Source organism: Arctopsyche grandis, chromosome 10, assembly GCF_051622035.1.
Source record: "Arctopsyche grandis isolate Sample6627 chromosome 10, ASM5162203v2, whole genome shotgun sequence".
Taxonomy (NCBI): Eukaryota; Metazoa; Arthropoda; class Insecta; order Trichoptera; family Hydropsychidae; genus Arctopsyche; species Arctopsyche grandis.
The window spans coordinates 9709576-9731588 of record NC_135364.1 but is presented as its reverse complement, the minus strand read 5'-3'; the positions used below and the strand labels follow the sequence as shown (position 1 = coordinate 9731588).

The following is a 22013-nucleotide window of genomic DNA, read 5'->3' as shown; positions in this document are numbered from 1 at the left end:
CAGAAAGATCCAACTCAATTTTAATAATTGCATCTGTGCACATCGAAAGGTTACTTCTGATGTGCAATTTTTCATTCGTGAAGTCGAGAATTGCGTTTAAAGCAGCCATCCAGTTAATCTGTGGTTCAATCTGTCTGGCGCTTTTCGATCGTTTGCACCAAACCCGTTATTTGAATCCGATTTGCCAAAGGTTTTGGCTATTTGCAGGTACTATATCTGCGAATTATTGGCTATTTGCAGGTACTGTATCTACGAATTATTGGCTATTTGTAGGTACTGTATCTGCGACAGGCGCAAAGAATTCTGCGCATGCGCGTGAGCTTATAATCCGATTATAATTTCTTACATTTAATGTATGCTAGACTTGTTTAATCAATTGTTCATTATTACACGAGGCAAATAAATTTCGCACATTATTATAATAGATTTATATCATTTAGCTAGATCGCGGCTGCACTTGTATTTAGGTATTAAGGCCTGTTCATACCTATCCAGCACGACCCGTATCCTGCAGGTGTCATGCAAGTGCGGATAGTATTCTTTGGTACATTCTATATGGACGCGCATGAATGCGTAAATGCGGATGCGCGTATGGAGTATGAACACGTCCATATAATGTACCAAAGATTACTATCCGCACTTGCATGACACCTGCAGGATACGGGTCGTGCTGGATAGGTATGAACAGACCTTTATACGTTGTATATGATAATAATTTTCTAACAATTAATAATATTAACTAATTTGGATTATATTTTTTACTCTACGTCACTTTACGAGTTCGAACTAAATTTTAAGAGGTTTAAAACAAAATTTTAACAGTAAACACGCTGACAGTAACAGTTCACGCGCATGCGCAGAAGGCTTTGCGTCTGTCGCAGATATACTACCTGCAAATAGCCAATAATTTGCAGATATAGTACCTGTAAATAGCCACAACCTTTACTAAATCGATGCACTCTAAGGCCTAAACCACTTAATATCAAAATTACATTTTTTCAGGGGGGAATGAAATATTTTATCAACCTTTATCTTACATATACATGTTACACCGAATCCATGAAATTGTCTATTACAAGCATTCGATTATATTTAAATACTTTAGATAAATATGAATTTAGTAGTATATGTATCTATAATTCCAACAGATAAAATAAATACAAAGAAGTTTTAAGTCACAGGTAAATTTACGAAGTTTATAAATTATGACATGGAAATGTTTTGACCTTAATACATATACACAGGGCTTTATTTCCCATGTAACGCGGTGGAACGGCGTTCCGGCACCTTTTTGTCTCAGCATTTTTTATGTTTCAAACGAATATTCTATATAATATAATTTGAATATAATCTTTTCCAATAAAAAAACTTGACAAGAAGTGAGCTCCGGCACCTTTTTTTAAAAAAAAGCCCTGTATATACATACATATGTATATATAAGTAGACTTGTATGTTATCGCGACGGCCACATTTAGTGAGATATTTAATTGTACTCTATATTATATGTACTTATTTTAATGTACATATGTATAGGCTGTATTATTATAATATTTTCGTGAAATCCAATTTAAGGAAACGAGAAAAGAACCAAAACTAATTATTGTCTACGGTTGAAAATAGTTGAGTCCTCCTAAATGGCCGTTGTCTTTAATTCGATGCTGCTCTCTCCGTTCGGCTTCTTTGCCATCCATTCCCAATCCAAGTCTATCGATCAACTTTTCTCCCTTTATGCCGTTTACTTCTTCCCACAGAGCTCGTCTTTTCAGAGAAATGTCTGGATCAAATTCCCATTGCGATTGTTGGTGCAATACTGGCACTCCAGCAATATTTATTTGAATAAAATCTCGTATGGCTTCTAATTGAGAATTTGCCTCTTTAATATTGTAAGCTAGAAGTAAAGTAACAAGGATCTGAAACAAAAAAAAAATCTAGATATTCAAAACAATTCAATCAAAGTCGTGACGTACATAAAATATATTTTAGAATACAACTTCTAGATCGTACATACAATTAAACGAAATTAATACTCGTCTTGTGAATAGAATTAGTGGATAATCGATAAATAATTGAGAAGTCATTTGAAGTTTTTCACAACTTTTGATTTGAATGACTTTAAGTTCAAGTAATAATCAATATTTTAATGTGTATTTAATTTAAAATTTACGTACAGCTCAATTTGCGAAGCAATGAAAGAAACAAGTTTTTCTGTCAAGATTACAAAAAAGGCTTCACGAAATCTGTGACCGGTTGTGATGATTTTATTTCAAGGTGATTGGCACAATATTAAACTTCAAGATAAAGTATGGAAATTCATGTTTTTTGAATACGAAATGAGGAAAGTTAATTTATTTTAAAGATTTACCATATATTTTATGACTTAACATTGAGATTGAAACTATTTTCTTTTGAACTAAAACAGGTGTTAATGACTTTTTTTTATTTGAAGGCTCAGCGTAAAATGATGATTAAATATAAAGGAAAAAAAATATGGTAGATTTAAATAGCAAAATTTATTAGGTGAAAAAATAATGTGTTTTTCAAATTTTTAAAAATAAAATTTTAAATGTATTGATATTGGATTTCATTACAATATGAATCATTAAATCAATACTGATTATTTATATTAAAACTATTTGAAATTAATAAATCATTTAAGTGCATTGGTTTAGTTTTTGAGTCAGTATCCCGAATTTTCCCAAAAATATTGATTTCTCACTGAAAATTTTAGATAAACTTACTGAAAAATGAATACATTTGCAATATTATATTAAGAAGATAATTCTAAATGTTAAAATGGCGGGAAAAAAGCATTGAAAATAAATTTTAACACTAGAGAAATACTATTTATAAAGAAAATCGCTAATTTTGTGTACATTTAAACTAATTGGAAACTTTTAACTTCAAGGTAAAACAACGTTCGATTAAAACGATGTCATGGCGCACTACACAAGAGACACAAGTGCAATTTTCACTTTGCGGAATGCATCTCGTGCACTTTCCGTGTTATCATTGCACAAACTAAACAAAGCTTAACAAAATTACAAAAGATATTTTCTCGAAATATACTCACAAAGCTACCCCGTCGAATCATTTTGAAATGTTTATTTAAAAAATAGGCTTTCACTACGAAACGTGTAAATTGCTGGTGTGAGACATCGCCTCGCTCCGAGGTCTCGAAGGAAAATGTACAATCGGTAGAGCGAGCCGTTTGCGAATGGCGCGGCCGCGCATTACATAAGAAGCTGTACCAGCTAAAGTCGACCGATAGTTTCAAAATAATTACAATAAATAAATCTACGTACACAGTGCTTGGTGTACTTCGTGGTAAAAACCGGCTCTGCGAACTGCGACTGTAAGTCAAACATAAAAAAATGTTTGTACTCTACTGTGAGGAAATCCGAAGGGAAAATGGAACTTAAAAGTTGACGCGTTCGATCGCGCCTTTTTTAGCCAACAGTTTTCTCGGTCGCGAGAGATGAAAGTGATGGAATTTTATCTATGCAATCTTCTCGTTGTGCATGTAGTTTATTGATCGAATTTAATTGAATTGTTTTGTGGGGCAGGTTGAGTCAGAAAAAAGCACTTTTTTTTTTTAAATTGCATCACTTTTGTTACAAGTTTAGTTTTTCTGGGTCTACCTCAAGGGCCGGAATGTGAAATTACCATTGAAGTATAATGTATAGAATAGTCATTCCTAACAAAAGTATCGCTTAAAAGCGAGCCATCGAAGAGAGAGACGGAAAGTCAGAAGAGAGACAAAAGAGTGAGGAAAAAAAATTCGTGGAAGTGATCGTCCCTTACAACAACTGGACAAAACAGCTGACATCTCCGGGCACACGGATTTTTTGTGGCAACATTTTTAGGGGCTGAGAGCAATTCTATGCATACTACTTCAATGTAGATAAAGTAATAATAACTGTTTTTCAATGAATGAGGCTGGTCCGAACATCTAGCACGTGCACATACAGATGTTCGGACTTTGTCGAACTAATACTACCACACAATTTCACTAGTAGAGCCTATTTCAAAGAGATCTTACTGCTACAGAGATCCTACTGCAACTGAGAAAAACAGCCGAAATCTCCGTCTGCACGGAGTTTTAGTAGCAACATTTTTGGAAGCTGAGAGCGCTTCTACCCATTCTACTTCAATGGAAATTACCAAAAACGCAAATATCGGAAGGCAAAGATCGAAAATCGAAAGATCTTAAGTCGAAAGATCAAAAAAAAAGGGTGCATGGTAAACGGTACATACTCACTTAATTTGCGCGAGCAGGATACAACAGGAATAAGAGGAACAGGCTTTTCCTCCCGTATTCTGCGGGCGCACATTAATACGGGAGGAAAAGCCTGTTCCTCTTGTTCCTGTTGTATCCTGCTCGCGCAAATTAAGTGAGTATGTACCGTTTACCATGCACCCTTTTTTTGATTTTCGATCTTTGCCTTCCGATATTTGCGTTTTCGGTAATTTCACATTCCGGCCCGTCACGGAGACCGAGTTTTTCTCTACAACGTTTATCGATGAATATCAGAATTAAATTTATTGTATTCGTATTTCCAAGTTCAGGTCAAGAGTCGAAAGTACATAAAACATTTATAAAGGTTTTTTTCACTCTTTCGTTATGATTACGTATAAATCATTTATTGTTTCTGTACAAAATTCTGTCATCTCATTATGGTACACAGCAAATTATTCGTAATAATTTATATGTGTTGAATTAACTACCTTCAAAATTGTTAAAGTCTGAATGGACAGACAGCTGCAGTTTAAAAATAATAAATAGAACCTTTTAATAAATCGTACCTGTATCTAGCAAATGGAAGTCATAAAAGTAGAAATAAAATTAGAATTAAAATCAAATCTGAAACATATGTATATGTATGTATGTATATTTTGGTTTTTTTTATTATTATTACTATTTATTAATATTTTTGTTACTACTTTTTATATAAGATAGTGTTTGTGGATGGCCAGTAGTACCCGGTCGATATTTTTATTGAAAGTGTCAAAAATTGACGAATGAAATTAGGATGGAGTGCATTTGGACGAATGAACGCCATTTTTTAAATTACATACCTCCTTTATTAAATAATAATGTCACTTTGCCTAAAGAATCTTCGATCAACGTACTTTGCTAGTGATGACTAAAGCCCGGACCCTGAGGGGGCTATATATTGTTCAAATGTTGTAAATGCATTGTTAAAGGTTTGCCGAACCTTTTTTACAAAGGATTTACAACAATTGAACAATAAACGGCACGCTTCCGGTCCTACCTCTAGTGATGACGTATGGATGTGAAACTTGGTCATTGAACGCCAATATGTTACACAAAGTCCAATGCACTCAAAGAAGTATGGAACGCTGTTTGCCCGGCATAGCGAGGAGAGATAAGAAACGGAATACATCGAGTATGTCAAGGGTATTGGATATAGTGGAGAGAGTGAAGATATTGAAATGGCAATGGGCGGGTCACGTAGCTAGAAGAATGGACGAAAGGCGGAAAAAAGAAGTGCTGGAATGGTACACGAGAGAATGTAAAACGGTGAAAGGTCTTAAGGATGATGGGTAGACAAAGTTACGAAAATGAGTGGGATCAGATTTTTATTTTATTTAATTTAAAAAAATCAATACTACAGTGATTTACAGGTAGCTCCAAAGCGTCACTGTGGTTAGGATACAAATATACATATAAAACAAGAATAACAAAAACAATAAAAAATATATAAAGCATGTAAGAAATATTTAAAATAAAAAAAAATAAAGTAAATACTAATGATAATTATATCGTGCTATGTAAGTAGGATCTGTTCGACCAACTCAATATACATAACTGGCATTGAAGAGATCCAAAGAGATGGACGAGAGTTGCGCAAAACAGAGACGGGGAAGCGCGTTGGAGAGGCCTTCATCCAGCAGTGGATGATGAATGGCTGTAAATGATGACATATGTATGCACTTACTCGTTGGTAAAATATATCGAAATTTTGATCAAATCTACAGGCCTTAAGAATGTACATTTTGGCAATCAAATTCCAATTAGTGCTTCAATTATTTAAGAAAGTAGGTGTACGTATTGAAAGAATGCCGAAAATTCACATCAGTTTACATAAGCGTATTTTTTAATCGTCAATTAAAAATTATCGATGAAATTTTATGCTGTGATGTGCAAATAAATGATTCGGCAATATTCACTATTTAACAGGAAAAAACATTGAACTTTTCATGGAAACTTTTAAATGTAAAATTATTCTATGCGTGGAAGGATTTTTGTTGTATACAAGTATGCTGTAATGATTGTTAGAAATTTCATTTTTATTAGTAGTTTCTTATTTGATTTATTACCAATGTGCTAATTTTTTATGAGTTGATTTTTCTCAACTCAAATTACCTAAGATATGCGCTATTGAAATTCGGAATTTTATAATTATATCAATTTTGATTGGCACATGTCGATTTTTATGACGCTGTCTACGTACATATATATGTATGTCTATCTCTGGATGAAAGAAGTCTACGTGATATTATAAACATACTCCAAATATATGCGAGTATGAAACCAGAATGCGCTTGTGTAATTTGATATTTCTTAACAAAAGTGGCCTTCGTCCGATTCAGTAGGTCGTATGTGCAGTCTATCAATCCAATGGCTTTTACTTTCCTTGATCATAATTTTATTCAATAACATAATTTATGTAAAAAGTGAATATTTAGTTGAAATATCTGAGTATATATGTATTTGGTTGAATACACCTATTATAAATACTTCTCAATACATTGCAATGAGCTGACAATTTGTTGTATAGTCGATACAATATTTTAAATGATTATATGTACATTTTGTACTCTTGTTTATCACTTCTACAAATGTATCTTTCAACTGGTAATATGTGTGTAAAGATATGAATCATAAGATGCTGGGAAAGCCCATAGGCACATTAACCTCTTTTACTAGAAAACCCTATCGAGTATGAATCATCTACTTTCCAGATTAAATACACAATTTATATTGTATCATTATGTATTTTATTTTCACACGACATAATACATCATATTTAATTACAACTAAAATACTTAAATATTATAAACAATTTGATCAGGCAGCGCCAAATCTTCGCAATTCTGCTATTGAATATCCCGCTCCAATAACATGTACCAGTTTTTCACCTCTATATCCGTACACATGCTGAAATGATCTTTTGAGCCTGTCCGACTGGTGAGGATCAAAAGGCATATCGAGGACTTTCGTGTACTGAGGATCACCAACAAGCAAATTTCTACCGTATCGGAAGTAGCGGCCAATATTAAAGAAGTCTAGGCTGCCAAATGTTACGAAAGACGATGATAGTTGAGAAAACACAACTAAAAGAAGTACCTGCAAATCAAAATCGATTATAGTTGTTATTGTTTTACAAATGATAACTCAAAATCGTGATATATTTTCAATGTAAGTAACTTACGCTGTAACAAATCCGCATCTTTGATGTCAAATAATAACAATTTTACCACGATGTGTGTTTGACAAATTTTAAATGTGTACTGACTTCATTGATGAAATTCGTGAGAAAGTGAAACTGTTCAATAATGTTATCGAAACACATTTTAGTATGCCGAACATAAGTAGAGTTGTTTGTTATGCATTTCAATTGAAATTCTGTAATAGTGTAATAGTGTAATACTTACGGCAAGAACAATCGGATAGCTCAGAAGTCACACTTTCTTATATCTTGCTAGTAGCCTGTATGCACATAATTGTGCAATCAGTAAAATATCGCAATTCAGATCAACGCAATTAATAATTTATCAATTTAATTAATATTTTTAAAAAATATTTTTTGTTTTTGTCGGCCGATCATATGAATGAAGTGGTATGCCGCGTCTTTGTCCACGATATACGATTCCAAGGGGAGAAAGAGAGACGGAGCATGATGAGTGAGTACTTCGTAAACACTCACCAAGTTCTGTCTCTTTTTATGATTTACCATTCCAAGGGGAGAAAACACACAGAAAGGAACGCGGTACATGTTTTTTAAAATGTGGCACGCCTGACATACACCGTCCCAAAATCACCCCCCGGAGTGTTTTCGGTAAAATTTTATCCTTACTTGACAGTGATCGATAACAGTGTATCCCATATGTGAAGAAATTTAGGAGAACTTGTCGAAATAATAATGACATTAAAGATTCCAAGCTTTGGTTTAATAATTCAGTTTTAAACACAGAGCTCCAATTGCAATCACCACTTTCTTGAATATAAAAAGTATAAATAAGAAATACTTTGTTCTTAATATAAAAAAAATGGGCTCTCTGTAAACGAATATGTTATTTTATCGACATGTATGTACATACGTATACGTAAATGCATTCAGTATCAATTAGTTACAGTCAATATTGAGTGTACTATAGCACTTTAGGCAAAAAACATCTTTCTTTATTTATCTGTTAATGCGATGCGGTGCAAACGATCGAAAAGCGCCAGACAGACTGAACCACAGATTAACGACACGTGTATCATATGCGTGCGCACTGCTCGCACTTACACTAAGCGAAGTCCCGACATACCTACCCTGTATACGTTCTGTGCTTCTGATACTTTAGTTCCGAATTTTTCCTTATTAATTATTAAACACTCGCCGGAAAGATCCAACTCAATTTTAATAATTGCATATGTGCACGTCGAAAGGTTACTTGTCATCTGATGTGCAATTTTTCATTCGTGAAGTCGAGAATTGCGTTTAAAGCAGCCATCCAGTTAATCTGTGGTTCAATCTGTCTGGCGCTTTTCGATCGTTTGCACCAAACCCCAGATTTAAGTGTGTAGGTATTCAGTTCTTGTACCAAAAAACTTGAGTCAATTGTCAATTAGAAACGAAACATTTCTTTTCCGTTTCTACTTATTCTATTTTAGACACATTTAGCATCAATTGGTTACGGTTAATAATTAGTGCACTACATTTATGAAACTCTTTATGCAGAAAACATCTTTGTCCGTTTATTTATGAATGGCATATGTCGTTTCAAATGAGTATTTAATTCTCAAACCTACCCGGAAATATTAAGTCAATTTTTGTTTATAAACGGGACACTTGTTTATCTATTATTTTTAATTGTTTACTAATTAAGTTTAAAACTGAATTATCAACAATAAAAATGTGAAAACTTTAATGTCATTATTATTTCGACAAGTTCTCCTACATTTTTTCAAATATGGGATACAAAGTTATCGATCACTGTCAAGGAAGGATAAATACAAATATAAAGTTTTACCGAAAATATTCCAAGGGGTGATTTTGGGCCTTGAATATGTGCAAGGCGTGCCACATTTTTTCGCATGTTTAAAAGTATCTAAAAAAAACCACGTGCCGCGTTTCTTTCTGTGTTTTTCACCCTTAGACAATTATTACATAATATAACATTAGATTATTTTTATAAATTTTGGTGCTTCTATCTGATAAAATACAGCATATTCAAAATAACTATTATAATTATGATATAATAAAGAAAAATTACTATTTTATTATATTTGTTAATGAAATAAAAGAGTATTACTACGTAATATTTACTTTATTTTATTAGTAATAAATAGCAAGCTATCTAAACAAATATAAAATTTTATATTTTATATTCACTCTGGTAAAGTATGTATGTAGTCTCGTGCTATCCATTTCGTGCAGTATATACAAATAAATTTCATAATAAAATAGGTTTAATAATTGGAGAAGTATAATATATATTTATATATAATTTTTATATATTGCTCATGAATTATAAAAAAATGGAATATGTATATGTATATTAAAAGAAATCACCATTTTTTTTTACTAGAAATAACTAAAACATATTTTATATTGAAAGTAGAATAGAAAACATAATAAATATCATTTATAAATCAAGATTCTTCACTGATGAGAAATTTCATAGAAAGAAACAAATTTTCAATGTTTATATTTATTGAATTACTTGAAAAAATAAAGCGTTTTAGTAATAATTTTACATATAGATTTACTTATAATAATTTATTACGACATTTAATTTTCTGTTAATTTCATTCCAAACACAAATAAAATCGATTCGATTTTTGAAATTCTTACGGGAACATTAATCAAAATTTGCTCCAATCACATATTTGGTATTTATGTTATGTATATACAATAATAATGAAAAGAAACAGATATATGCATAAAGCTGTGAATAATAACTTAGGCACTAGGCATACATGTGAATATGTATGAGTTTATTTTGCACATAAAATCTAATCTTTTCCAAATCTTACGTTGACCACATTTTCAATTGTTTCATTACTTCATCATCGTCGGTAATCTCTTCAGCTTCTACAAACAATAATAAACATTAGAATGATCATCATTATTATGAACACAAATATTTATATAATCGATACATACTTGATTTGGCAGCTCTTGGTTTGACTGCAGGTGCCAACTCTCCCGACGGAACCTCTGGAAGATCATCAGTTTCACCAACACCGAGCAATTCTTTATCAAGTTCCTCCTGCAAATTAAAATATTGTAAAAATATATTTTTTTTATTGAAATAACATTTTTTTTTATTTCATATGAAATTCTAACCTGTTCTAATTCTTCTAGTTCCCTTTCTAGCTCTTCTTCGTCAATATCTTGACCGAATGCTACTGGGTTACTAATGGCATCACTGATTTCCTTAGCTACGTCTTGCTGCTCGGCAATATCATCCATCATATCGTGAACTTGATCAACGTCCCTGCAAATCGGATTCAATATTAAAAACGTGCGATTTAATTACATTCTAAAGATTTTTGAGCAATCATCGTACATGTGTTTGTGAGCGGCTTTCAATGCGTCCGCGGCATTCTTCATAGTAGTTAAAACGGCAGTGTTTGTATTAGCAGATTCGAGAGCTTCTCGTTGCATTTCAATTGTGCTGAGTGTTCCATCAATCTGTTGCAATTGCTTCTCATAACGCTTTTTCCTTTTCAAGGCTTGGATAGCAGCTGAAACAGAAATATATAAACAATTAACAAGGTTCAACTATGCATCAGTATTGGACTCCCATTAAGTTCACTAACGATCACTATAAGCATCTTTTGAGAAGATCACGGATGAAGATACAATTTCAGCCTTTTTCAAGGAGTAATATAAAGCTTGTAGTGTTTCAGCAATGATCATTTTTTATTTAAATTTAATCATTGACATTACGTCAATCTTAAAAGCTGTGACTTGAATGAGATAGCTTTAAAGCTTATTATAGTAAAATGTGCATTCCATTGTTGTCTGCAATTTCAGATGAACTTTGACCTCTGCTTTCACTAGAGTTAAGAAAATGAACACTTCAATACAATGGGTAAAAAATTTTAATGATTAAAAATACGTAGATATAAATATGTATATATGTAGATATCAACAAATCAATCAATAGCGCGAGGCAAATGGATACAATTTGAAGTATCCTTTGTTTGTCAAAAAATTGAAAGTAAGCGAATGAGAAATTTTTAAAGATAAATTTTGTATGTGCGAACAGTGAGTCACCAGTCATTAAATCAGTCATACGTACTGAATATAAACAATGATCAAGATATGCATTTACGACTCTTGTAAAATTTTCCCTTTGAGGAACGTTGCATGTAAAGGGTGCGGAAGTAAGTAAGGAAGTTGGGGCCCAAATAGGTGGTAAGGAGAGTGATTCGATGACGACGATGATGTACTGACCACGCTTATTCTTGGCGGCGTTCTTCTTAGCCGTGCCGATCTCGAGGTCGATCTTCTTCTCCAGGAAGTCCTGCTTCTTGACCAGCATCTCCTCGGTCTCGCGCAGCTTCTGGATGGCCTCGCTGGTGGTGGGCGCCGCCGCCTCCTTCTTACCGCCAAACATCTTCGTGAGGAAACTCATGGCGGCGGCCGGCGCTCTGCCCCTAGTTGCTGAAGAGCCCGCTGAAAGGGTCTACGGACGGAGCTCTTTGCTGAAGCTGTCAAGTGTCAAACGAGAAAGAGACTCAGATGCGTCACCAGCGATTAGCAAGTGGCACTGGCGAGTTACTAGCTCCACTGAGCACCTGGCGCGCAAGTCTGCCAACTCACGTTCCGCACGCGTCAAATTTTTTTCAATGTCTCTTATTTTGTTGATTTCCTTTGCAGTTGCCTATTTATAATTGTATTCATTTGTCAAATTCTTAAATGATCATTTATGTATCCGTATATAATTAGTTTTTATTGTATTTCGGAAATCGCCATCATCAGATTTAGAACGCTAGTACGCTATACGGTGGCGTATTATTATACAGGCGTCGAAAGTGAAAGCCATGGGACCTCTAAGACCTAAAGGGGCTCAAATTATAAAATAATCGTAATAGTTATTAATACCGTTACTCATTCAATTTTATATTAGTTTTCACTAGTTGGATATTCTAAATTCCGATTATATCTCGGGCATCGCACATGTAAAGGCGCTCTTCCACCGAATACATTGACGCGCACTGATGACTGCGGCAGAAGTCCGTGTATTCGGGTTTGGTGCAAACGATCGAAAAGCGCCAGACAGATTGAACCACAGATTAACTGGATGGCTGCTTTAAACACAATTCTCGACTTCACGAATGCAAAATTGCACATCAGATGACGAGTAACCTTTTGATGTGCACAGATGCAATTATTAAAATGGTTATGGGGGATGAACGAATGAGACGACTGGCATGTTAATGCACGTGTTTTATTTATGACAGCCGAAGGCAGAGTGAGGTGGCTAGCTCCGAACATAATCGAGCTGGTCCCCACTCGCAGGAAGGTGACCAAACTCTATAGCGAGCCGCCACATGGTAATTATTAAAATTGAGTTGGATCTTTCTGGCGAGTTTTTAATAATTTAATAAGGAAAAATTCGGAACTAAAGTATCAGAAGCACAGAACGTATTCTTGCGAAAAATATTTTATAACTCTAACAAAACGTTGTTTAAATTCAAGTGGCGAACAAGTCTCTTTGAATATATTTTTTTATATTGTAATTATGTCATTATAATTCCGATATTTTGGGGCCCAATTATTTTCAAAGCCAGTCTCCTGGTCTTATGGTCGACGTAGTCTGGGGCAGAGCTGGTTGAATTGACGAGAGAATTTCTCGTCGAGTGAAGATTTTCTTGTCCAACGAAGCTAAAGATTCGGTGTTTACAAATATTTTTATTAAGTGGTAGTCCTGATGGCAGCTGTCATTTGTCTGTCATCGGTTTGTTTACAGTAAATGTAGTAAGTTGCCGTTATGTTATAATTTTCCTATATTCTATGAATTGTTTGACTTTGTTGATATTAAATTTATTAACAGTTGCAGCTCTCAATAATGGAAAAAAAAGTTCACAATCATCTGAAGCTTCTCGGCTGCACCTCACCGATTCAAATTTCATTAGCATATCAAGTGTTTATAGAGTTATTCGACGTGAAATTAATGCATGATGTCGAGTTCTTTTATAATGTTAATTTACGATTACCGTATTTGACCGCAAAAACTGCAAAAAACACTCCAGCGCATATTTTTGTGCCACATTCGACATCTGAACCGATAACTATGTCTTATATAGAAGAAGTACAAAAAAATATATGCACTAATAGCTCGCAGCCGTCAGTTACATTGGCTTGTATTGAGGGAGACTCTACTATTGTTTTTTATACGTTTACTAAAGATTTAATTAATTTACAAAATCCCGAATGTTTTGTAAGACAAAAAACCAGAGAAGAAAGAAAAGATTATCTAGAAAATGAAATTAGAAAAAATAGGAATGCCTTGTTACTCCAAGCTTATAATCAAAGTGTTATAGATGAATAAAATTATATATAAACAAACCTTTGAGATATTTTATTTTGTATTTTTAATAAAAATTTAGGAAGAAATAAATATGCAATTTCTTGGATGGGGGAATTTTAATGAAATTCTTAAATATTTTTTTATATATTATATAATTTAAATATATTTAATATAAAAAGTATAAAAATAAATTACACATTACAAACTAATTAATCATTTAATTAAATTAAGTTTTAAGTGTGCATTACTACTTATTAACAATGGTTTTACTACTGGGGAAACATTTCTTTTTACAGAATAGATTCACTGTGTGTAAATGATTGATAAAATAAATACAACATAATAAATGATAAAAGGGTAATGTATTGTATTCACTTAAATAATGACTAAGGTTCGTGTCTGAATTATTCGTAAATATGACACATGAAGAAAATAAAACGTGAACAATCTTAGAAGGATTTTTCGTTTGAAAATTAACCTCATTGATACCAAGCTAACAAGCTATTTCCCGGAGTGTGTTGGTTTTTATTATAGAATTTTCTCCATAGATTTTCTTAATGATATAATATATGTACAATTGAATGAATATAAGAATCTCACTAAAAATAAATCCTCGAAAGTTCTTTTGCAGTAAATAAAAGCCTTCAACTACAATAATATACAGTTAGCTTCTATTAGCTTTAAGTTACTACAAGTATAGATTAAAAAGTGGAATAATCGTTTGTTCGATATTTGATAGTTAAAATTATCAAACCAAATTCACGATTTGATTCCTATAGACTTTGGAGACTCAACCAACTTATATTTATTATTATTATTATTGCATGTATTAATAATAGTACATGCTTTTCAAATCAGGCACTTAATGTCTTTAAATTAAATAATTTATTAATGTTCACGGTTCACTTCTTGCTTTCTTATAGTCTTGTTTTTTCGTTTTAATACATTTACCCCTATAGCATATTTCAGTTTCATGCGAAATTTCTGTTGACATTGATGTGCTTATTATGTTTTTAGGATCCCAAAATTGTGCTCCTGATGTTGTACTTTCAACCGACTCGATTTTTGGTACAATATCTTTCTTTACTATATCTTTATTATCTTTTACTTTGTCACTATGCCTCTCCTGAGTTATTGATTTATATATTGAATATTGTAATGTTGGTGTTGTTTGTGATTCAATTGTTGTGTCTTTGTAGGTTGTTTCTTCGGCTTCGGTTGTCGGTGCTTCGGTTTGTTTTTCTGTCATTTCTGCTGATAAATCAATCGGAATTTCAGTCGTAGTTTGCATTATAGGTTGCTCTTTAGATATCTCTGTAACGACAGACCTCTGTGTGAAATTAATATCAGTTTTATTAGATGTATCAATCGGGGCTAAAGTTGTTGTCACATCTTCCTTTTCAGTCGTTGTTGGGTAAAATTCTTCATGTTGTCCTTCGAAATCATTATATTCGTTTGCGAAACTTAAATCTTCAGTTTCTGTTTGTTCGTTAGCAATGTTTGGTTGTGAAGTAATAGCTTCACCAAAAATATTGTAAATAATAAGGTCTGGGGATCCCGTTCCAAAATCCATATCACCTGGACTTTCAACAGATTCTGTTGCTGTTTCAGTTTCACTTTCAGTTTCCGATGTACTGGCAAATGTCGTCGTTTGAACTTCTGCAGCGTTTGTTGTTGGAATCTTTTTCAGTATTTCTATAGGTGATTTTTTATTTACTTTGGTTCTTTCTATATTTGTTGATACTTCTAAGTTAATCTTTTCTGGTTTGTTTATGAGGTCATTTGCAGAGTTACCATAAAATTGACTTTCAGCTGCTTGAAGCACATCCTTATTTACAGGACGAACTTTTATTCTTCGCCATGTACCCCGTCGTCTCCCTTGTCTTTCAGTAGTACTTGATTCCTGAAAATTTATAAATTTAAATATTTTATTACTTATGAAAAATAATAATTTTGAAATATTCATTTTATAATGTTATTACCTTGTTTTCAACGGTAGTGGAAAATGCTCGGTCTTCAGCTTCTTGTTCATTGAAAATATCCGAGGAGATTATCGTTTTCGGGGTATCATATATTCTTTTCAAATCAGTATCTATCATTAAGTTACTGTCGTCATGAAATTCTTCAATTTTACGTGGTCGATTCGTGTTTTCCGGTGGAATTTCCCCAATTTCACCTCTTTCGTGCTTCATCACAGTTTTATCATAATCTTCGGTGTATTCGTTTTCGTCTTGTTGTTCCAAATTTCTCATAACTTCTTCTAAAACGCTCTCAAATGTTGACACTCCTTCGTTGGATTTTTGATTTTCATTTTGATCATCTTCGAATAATGATGACAAGAAACCTTTTGGCTCTTCAGAGGGTTTTTCTTCGTTTAATTTATTACTCGATGGCGTTACAGATACTAAAATATCATCATACGAGTTTCTAGCTGTTATTATTTCACTTTTTTCAGTATTATCTTCTGAATAAGGCATTTTAGTACCGTATTCGGAACCTTCTGATTTTATTTCATCAGCAATAAGATTGGGGTTGAAGATTGGTTGGAATGAATTGAACGATAGTTTTGGAGACCAATGACTTTCAGCTTTGCCATTTTCAGGATTGTAATGTTCTTCTTTAGCACCCTTTGCTGAATATTCTACGTATTCAGGCCTATTTATAGAATCGTACGATGCTTGATCTTCAACTGCTTCTTGAGAAGTTCTTTCGGTAACTGACGTTGGTCTTCTAAAGTATTTCTGAGCTGGCTGACGTCCTCTAGTTGAGTATTTTTGTACGGTAGTTCTTTCTGTCGTCTTTTGATACTTTTCACTGAAATTGTTTTGACTTTCTTGCGATTGGTTTTCGTTTGATTGATAGTCTGCTTTTTCTGTTGTAGTGGTTGGTCTTGTGCGAATTCGTCCACGAACTTTAATTCGTTTAGTTCGCAAATTATCACTTGCAGGCTTTTCTTCAGTAGTTGTTCTCGATCGAGAACTTGTCACTGGAGTACTACTTTGCGTCGGCCTTACAGGACGTCTTCTAGCAAAAGTATTTCTTTTCGTTGTTACTTCGTTACTAACCACCGAAGAAGATTCTTCGATTGGCCTTGCAGAGGACGATTCTGGTATGTAAACCGGATATTTAAATGTGGTTGATCGGAGCTCAGATTGCAATTGTTTTCTATTAGATTTTAGCTCGGCCTCTATTTCTTCAATTCTCATTGTAGTACGTCTTCTATCGAAAGCTGGTCGGTATGTGACCGGTTGAACATTGATGGAAGATCTCCGCGTGAAACCTAAATTGGGTTCAGTATTTTGTTCGATTTTCACATTCAATTCGGACGACGTGTTTATATTTTCATTTTCATCTTGCTTGAGGTCTTTCTGTAACTTGGGACGTGATTTCAATTTGTTTCTAAAACGTGCAACTGGCGTCTCAGACGATAATGACGCGGATTCAGTCTGTGTTTCACCTGAATTGTGGTTTATTTCTAACTTAGCACTATCAAAATCTGATTTCTTTTCGGAGCTCTCAAAATATTCTTGTATTTTTGGAATTTCTTGTTTTACTTCGTAAACATTAGCCAAGTTGAGGTTGACTCTGTCTGTTGTAACTTCTTTGGAATTTGTGTAAATTTCTGGCGTTAACGTACTGAAACCATTTTCGTTATTTATTGACAGGTATGAATCAGATTGAGTTAAGAATTTTTGCTGTTCACCTTGGAAAATAGCCTCATTATCATATCGTTCTGATATGGATTCCAGTTGCTTTACTCCATATGGCTTTTGGGTGCTACTACCCGTGGTTTCGTATATTCTTATTTTGCCTTTTGAAACATCTACACCTTGACTACTAGGCATAGGAGTTGATGTCGTGTGAATTTCAAACGTGCTCATTCTTTCGGTCAATGTCACTGGATAATTTTGATGTAAAACGTCTCGTTGATAAGCCAGACTTTCACCTTCACCGACTTTCTTGTTCTTCTTCACGACTAGTTCAGCTCCCTCATAATTGTCTGCTATTTTGAAATGAGATTTTCCTCTCGATCTCAATCGGAGATTTCGAGTAGCTGCTGAAGTTTTGGGCAACGAACTTTCCGTAGTAGATTTTACTTCATCTTCGTGTTGTCTGCCTCGATACGATGGATACCTGGTGGTTTTAGAAATTTCCGGTTGGCTTCTTTCAGATTGAACTCTTTCCTTTTTGGATATTTCGTAGTTTGAGGATTCAGTCACTGGGGTATCTGTGGTAGGAGCTTTGGTACTTTCGGCTCTTGATCGGAATGTGTTTGGTCTTCGTGTTGGAGTTCTCCGAGTCGTTGTCGCTCTAGTTACCTGTTCACCATTTTCAGTTCTTTGTGTCGAATATCTAGGTCTACCACGTAGGTGAATAGGCCTTCTTGTAGCTCTTGTAGTGGGCGCAGGAGTGGTCGTAGTAGTAGTCGTAGTAGTGGTCGTAGATGTTGGAGTGGTTATTTCGTTTGTCGTAGGATTTTCAGTTTGATACTGTCCAAACTGTTCGTTATTTTCTATTTGGTCAAATCCTGAAGAATATTGATTTAAAACGGAAGAGTAGTTATCTTTGATTTCTTGATCGTAGTTGGAATTCACTGGTGCCAAAGTTGGATTGTAAGTGACCGACGATAATTCGAATTCAGCTGGTCTGCTTGAAGTGCTCTGGACATAATATGGAATTGGCGAAAAGTCACCACTAGTAGAGAAATATGTATTTTCTGATAGTTGTCTATTATTATTATGATTATTGCTATACACTTCAGAGTGTGCTTCTACATTCTGTCTTACTCCTGCTGAAGAATCTGTGCTATACTCTTTTACTTCGTTCGCATTGGGACTCTTAATTTCATTCGCTTGGAATGCTTGATTTATCATGTAAGGGTTGTGCGATTGGAAAGCTGGTTGTTGTGTAGTAGTAGTAGTAGTTGTTGTTGTTGTTGTAGTTGGGACTGTAGTAGTATAAACTTTTTCAGTGCTAAACGATTCTTTGGCCGAAGTACTTGTTCTGAATTGGTTATCAACTGCTGCATTTGTAATGTAATGTCCACGGTATTGAGAGTTTAACGAAGTAGCTGTTTTTGGCGTAGTCACTGGAATAGTATATTCAGGGCTGGCATAACTGAAGTAGCTGACAGTTGGTTTTGAAGGAGGTGGTGAAAAATAGGATGATAGGGGTGGTTTAGAAGAGCTATCAACTTCAGGTCTCCTGTTTGTAGGCAACGGACGGAACGAATTGAACGATGATTGCTGTTCGAATGGCGAAAATGTCGAATGGTATGACGATAGTGTACTCTGAGGTATTACAGGATTCGGAGTGGCAGATGGGAAATAGTTGAAAGTGCTGGGTTTTTGCGAATAAAATTCGTTGACCGTCGTTCTGAAGGACTCTGTAGTTGGATTCTGCTTAAAAGTGCTGTAAGCAAAGGAACTCGGGAAATCGTTGGTAAGTGAGGTAGATCTCAAAGATTCAGATTCGCCCATAAATGGATTTACAATGACGGAACCCACATGAGGAGCTGGGAATGGGATTTTAGCAAATCCGTCCGGCGCCTTATAACTGAGTGGAGCTACGAAAAATGGTAGATTTTCTACTTTGCGTTGTATCCTATTACCGTCGATGCTTGAAAGGTAGGGCAGATCAAATTTGGTGTAGCTTTCTGGAGTTCTCAAGTTGGTCGGACCTACAAAAACATTGGGTGAATTGGGACCGATATTGTCTAGAACTGAGATAGATTTGGCATCTTTGAGTAGTCCCAAAACATCAGAGAGCTGAGCAGTTTCTTGTGACTTTTGGAACATGTACACAGCTAGTGGTGGCTGATGCGCTTTTAGCTTCTTCGATCTTGGAGTGGTTATGACCGGTGTTGGATATATTGATTGAGTGAATGGAAAAACAACAGTGGAAGACGGTTGATATTTAGGTTGCCTTTCATACTGATTCTGCGAAAATGCCCCTTGTAAATGTTGGGCATTGAAAGCTTGTTGTATAAGATCTTGATGTATGTTATGCAATTGAGTTTGTTGGCGTTGGGTATATTTAGGAGTAGTCGAACCATACAATTGGTTATTTATTTGTCCTGGAGATCCAATGGAATCCCTTATTGCTTCGTGCTTTTGCGAATGCTTCAGTAATTGATTGACATCTTTGAACTTCTCTTTTTGCAAAGTCTCCAGAGGCACGTACAACAGTTGAACTTCTTCTTTTTCGACAGTCGTAACAGTGGAAGTCGTGGGAACCGTCAGCGATGATCTTTCTGTGACTCTTTGCATATTCGTTATCTGCTGTTTTCCGACCAATTCCTGTTTGGCTTTCGTATTGACAGTGGTCGGCTTCTTCTTAGCCGAATTTTGGTAGTAATCTGCCGTGACGTTTTCCAATTTGTATCCATCAACGTACCGAGAAGCTTCTTGTTTGTACGGTTTTTGTTGTTGCGATGAAAAAGCGGTTTTTGATTGAGTGTAAAATTGGTTGTTTATGTTAGCAGGATGCTGTTGAATCTGTGGGAACTGTTGAAGATTGTACTGCAAACCGGACGATTGAGGTACGAACGCCTGAGCCAGAGGATTGTATTGAGGATCTGTCAGCGTCAGTTGGACGAACGGCTGATTGAGACTGTTCTGTTGGTTGATGAATGACTGTTGTCCGGCAGGTACTGATTGTAAGTACAACTGACGTGGAGCTTCTTGAGGGGCGTAGTCATTCGGCGAAGATTCAGCTTGGAAGAAGCTGGACTGGAATGGAGACGGCTGATTGAGAACTCTAGAAGAAACCTGTCTCTTGTTCGTCGATGCAGAAGGTTGTACTGGCACCCAATCTCCCAAGCCTTGCGTCGATAATTGTCTTGACCATCTTCCATTAGCAGTTGCGAAGTCGAAAGCGCAAATCAGAAGTAGAATAGCGGCTATCTGTCGAATGCAATTCGCCATCTGCAAAATAAATTGAAACTCATGAGGTGGAATACGGCGAGTCATAATGATCGGTCACGCGTTAGTCGCATTGCACTTGCTGATTAGTTTGACGGTCTAGAAACTTTCTGTTGATGTTTTTTTTGCGTAAGGTCATGAGGAAATGCACGTTGCATCAAGCAAAGTCGCTCTAGAAACTTCCGCGTACGGTAAAATCGGTATGTCAATGCGAATACTAAGGGCAACGTTCCAGAGAACGGTTTGCCTACGATGTTTTCACTCTCGTTCGAGGTGTGAGGCTCGCATACGAAAACGGATAATCGATAGCGAGTAATTATTTAATAGACAAACATCTAGACATCCAACGAAACCAAGTTTCAGACTCGTGCTTCTTTATGCAGCAACGTAGAACAGATGTAATTAGATCAGTCGTTAGCGAACGAAATCAAAACCGTAAAACAAATTACATTTGCGATTGTGTAGGCCGTATAGAAGTTTCGACGTAATTAGATTTGATTAAGCGTACATTTAATTCGTTTAATTAATGATTAATTATACGAATAATTCAAATTATACCAGTGCTACTCATATATGTACATATGTACATATACCTACTAGGTATGCGAAAGCGTACAAATCTTAGCACTTTTTTTAGCTAAGTGGAACCAATTTTTGCTTTATCTATACTAGCGGATGTATGTATGTGTATATTATATTATTACTGCGTATATAATTATACACAGTAATCTGATATCTATAGATATCTCTATCGACATCTCTATAATTTCGTATTTATTATATGTATAAAAATTGTATACAAAAAAAATCTAAAAATAATCCATAGATGTCTCTATGATTATTATTTCTGATTAATTGTTATATGCTATATATTCTGATTGTATATGTATGTATTACTGTATTTCTGATTTCTGATTGTTTATGTATTCTGTATTTCGTTAACGTACACCCGTCGCATTGGAGCAAATCTGTAATGGCGAGTGTGTATTGATTTGTAACAAAGAAAAAAAAAAAAAAGAAAAATGGAAGACTTATGTTTATGATGATATTTAAGTAGATATGTTGCGAAATTGGTCTGAATAAAACCTTATCTGATTTGATAAACTGAAGTACATATGTACTTATCTTCGCTCTGGTGAGATGTTGAAGTTTGGGGATAAATGGCATATCCAAATATCTTGAAATAGTGTTTCAAAAAAGTAAATATGTGTACATACATATATATATGTTACAATTGAAGTGTATCTTCCAGTTGTAGTATATTTTGACAAGTTAGAATATATTCTAACTAATCCGGTACCAACTACCGTT

At 34.6% G+C, this 22013-nt stretch overlaps 4 protein-coding genes across 6 annotated transcripts in view; 1 reads left to right on the top strand and 3 right to left on the bottom strand.

Moving 5' to 3' along the window:
* Nucleotides 1–1119: 1119 nt before the first annotated feature.
* LOC143918119 (uncharacterized) lies at nucleotides 1120–3210 on the bottom strand. Its single transcript, XM_077439828.1, has 2 exons — nucleotides 3071–3210; nucleotides 1120–1910 (listed from the first exon to the last, which is right to left on the bottom strand). The coding sequence occupies exons 1-2, from the start codon at nucleotides 3089–3091 to the stop codon at nucleotides 1605–1607; spliced, it is 327 nt and encodes a 108-aa protein (XP_077295954.1). The 5' UTR covers nucleotides 3092–3210; the 3' UTR covers nucleotides 1120–1604.
* A 6334-nt stretch (nucleotides 3211–9544) lies between these two features.
* shrb (charged multivesicular body protein shrub) lies at nucleotides 9545–12075 on the bottom strand. 3 transcript variants are annotated; one of them, XM_077439709.1, is made up of 5 exons: nucleotides 11700–12075; nucleotides 10807–10984; nucleotides 10584–10734; nucleotides 10401–10506; nucleotides 9545–10328 (listed from the first exon to the last, which is right to left on the bottom strand). In XM_077439709.1, exons 1-5 carry the CDS (start codon nucleotides 11878–11880, stop codon nucleotides 10267–10269), a joined length of 678 nt encoding a protein of 225 aa, XP_077295835.1. In that variant the 5' UTR covers nucleotides 11881–12075; the 3' UTR covers nucleotides 9545–10266. The 3 variants fall into 3 exon arrangements, with proteins under 3 accessions (XP_077295835.1, XP_077295836.1, XP_077295837.1); XM_077439710.1 differs by having other exon boundaries at nucleotides 10069–10319; nucleotides 11700–11996; XM_077439711.1 differs by having other exon boundaries at nucleotides 10069–10317; nucleotides 10414–10506; nucleotides 11700–11996.
* A 1103-nt stretch (nucleotides 12076–13178) lies between these two features.
* LOC143918135 (uncharacterized) lies at nucleotides 13179–13821 on the top strand. Its single transcript, XM_077439851.1, has 2 exons — nucleotides 13179–13226; nucleotides 13303–13821. Exon 2 carries the CDS (start codon nucleotides 13318–13320, stop codon nucleotides 13798–13800), a length of 483 nt encoding a protein of 160 aa, XP_077295977.1. The 5' UTR covers nucleotides 13179–13226; nucleotides 13303–13317; the 3' UTR covers nucleotides 13801–13821.
* Nucleotides 13822–14124: 303 nt separating this feature from the next.
* LOC143917954 (uncharacterized) overlaps nucleotides 14125–22013 on the bottom strand; it is a 45542-nt gene continuing 37653 nt past the window's right edge. The window contains exons 2-3 of the mRNA XM_077439588.1: nucleotides 15762–20705; nucleotides 14125–15682 (exon numbers count right to left, since the gene is read on the bottom strand). Of these exons, the coding sequence (XP_077295714.1) occupies nucleotides 14675–15682; nucleotides 15762–20705 (5952 nt within the window). The 3' untranslated portion in view covers nucleotides 14125–14674. The remainder of the gene's footprint in view (nucleotides 15683–15761; nucleotides 20706–22013) is intronic.

Excerpts from the sequence above, each read along its gene's own strand:
- LOC143918119 (XM_077439828.1), bottom strand. The coding sequence starts at position 3,091 with ATGATTCGACGGGGTAGCTTT. Across the intron at positions 1,911-3,070 it reads TGATTCGACGGGGTAGCTTT|ATCCTTGTTACTTTACTTCT; the intron begins GTGAGTATATTT and ends TTTTTGTTTCAG.
- shrb (XM_077439709.1), bottom strand. The coding sequence starts at position 11,880 with ATGAGTTTCCTCACGAAGATGTTTGGCGGTAAGAAGGAGGCGGCGGCG. Across the intron at positions 10,985-11,699 it reads CGCCGCCAAGAATAAGCGTG|CTGCTATCCAAGCCTTGAAA; the intron begins GTCAGTACATCA and ends TTTCTGTTTCAG. Across the intron at positions 10,507-10,583 it reads AACTAGAAGAATTAGAACAG|GAGGAACTTGATAAAGAATT; the intron begins GTTAGAATTTCA and ends TTTAATTTGCAG.
- LOC143918135 (XM_077439851.1), top strand. The coding sequence starts at position 13,318 with ATGGAAAAAAAAGTTCACAATCATCTGAAGCTTCTCGGCTGCACCTCA.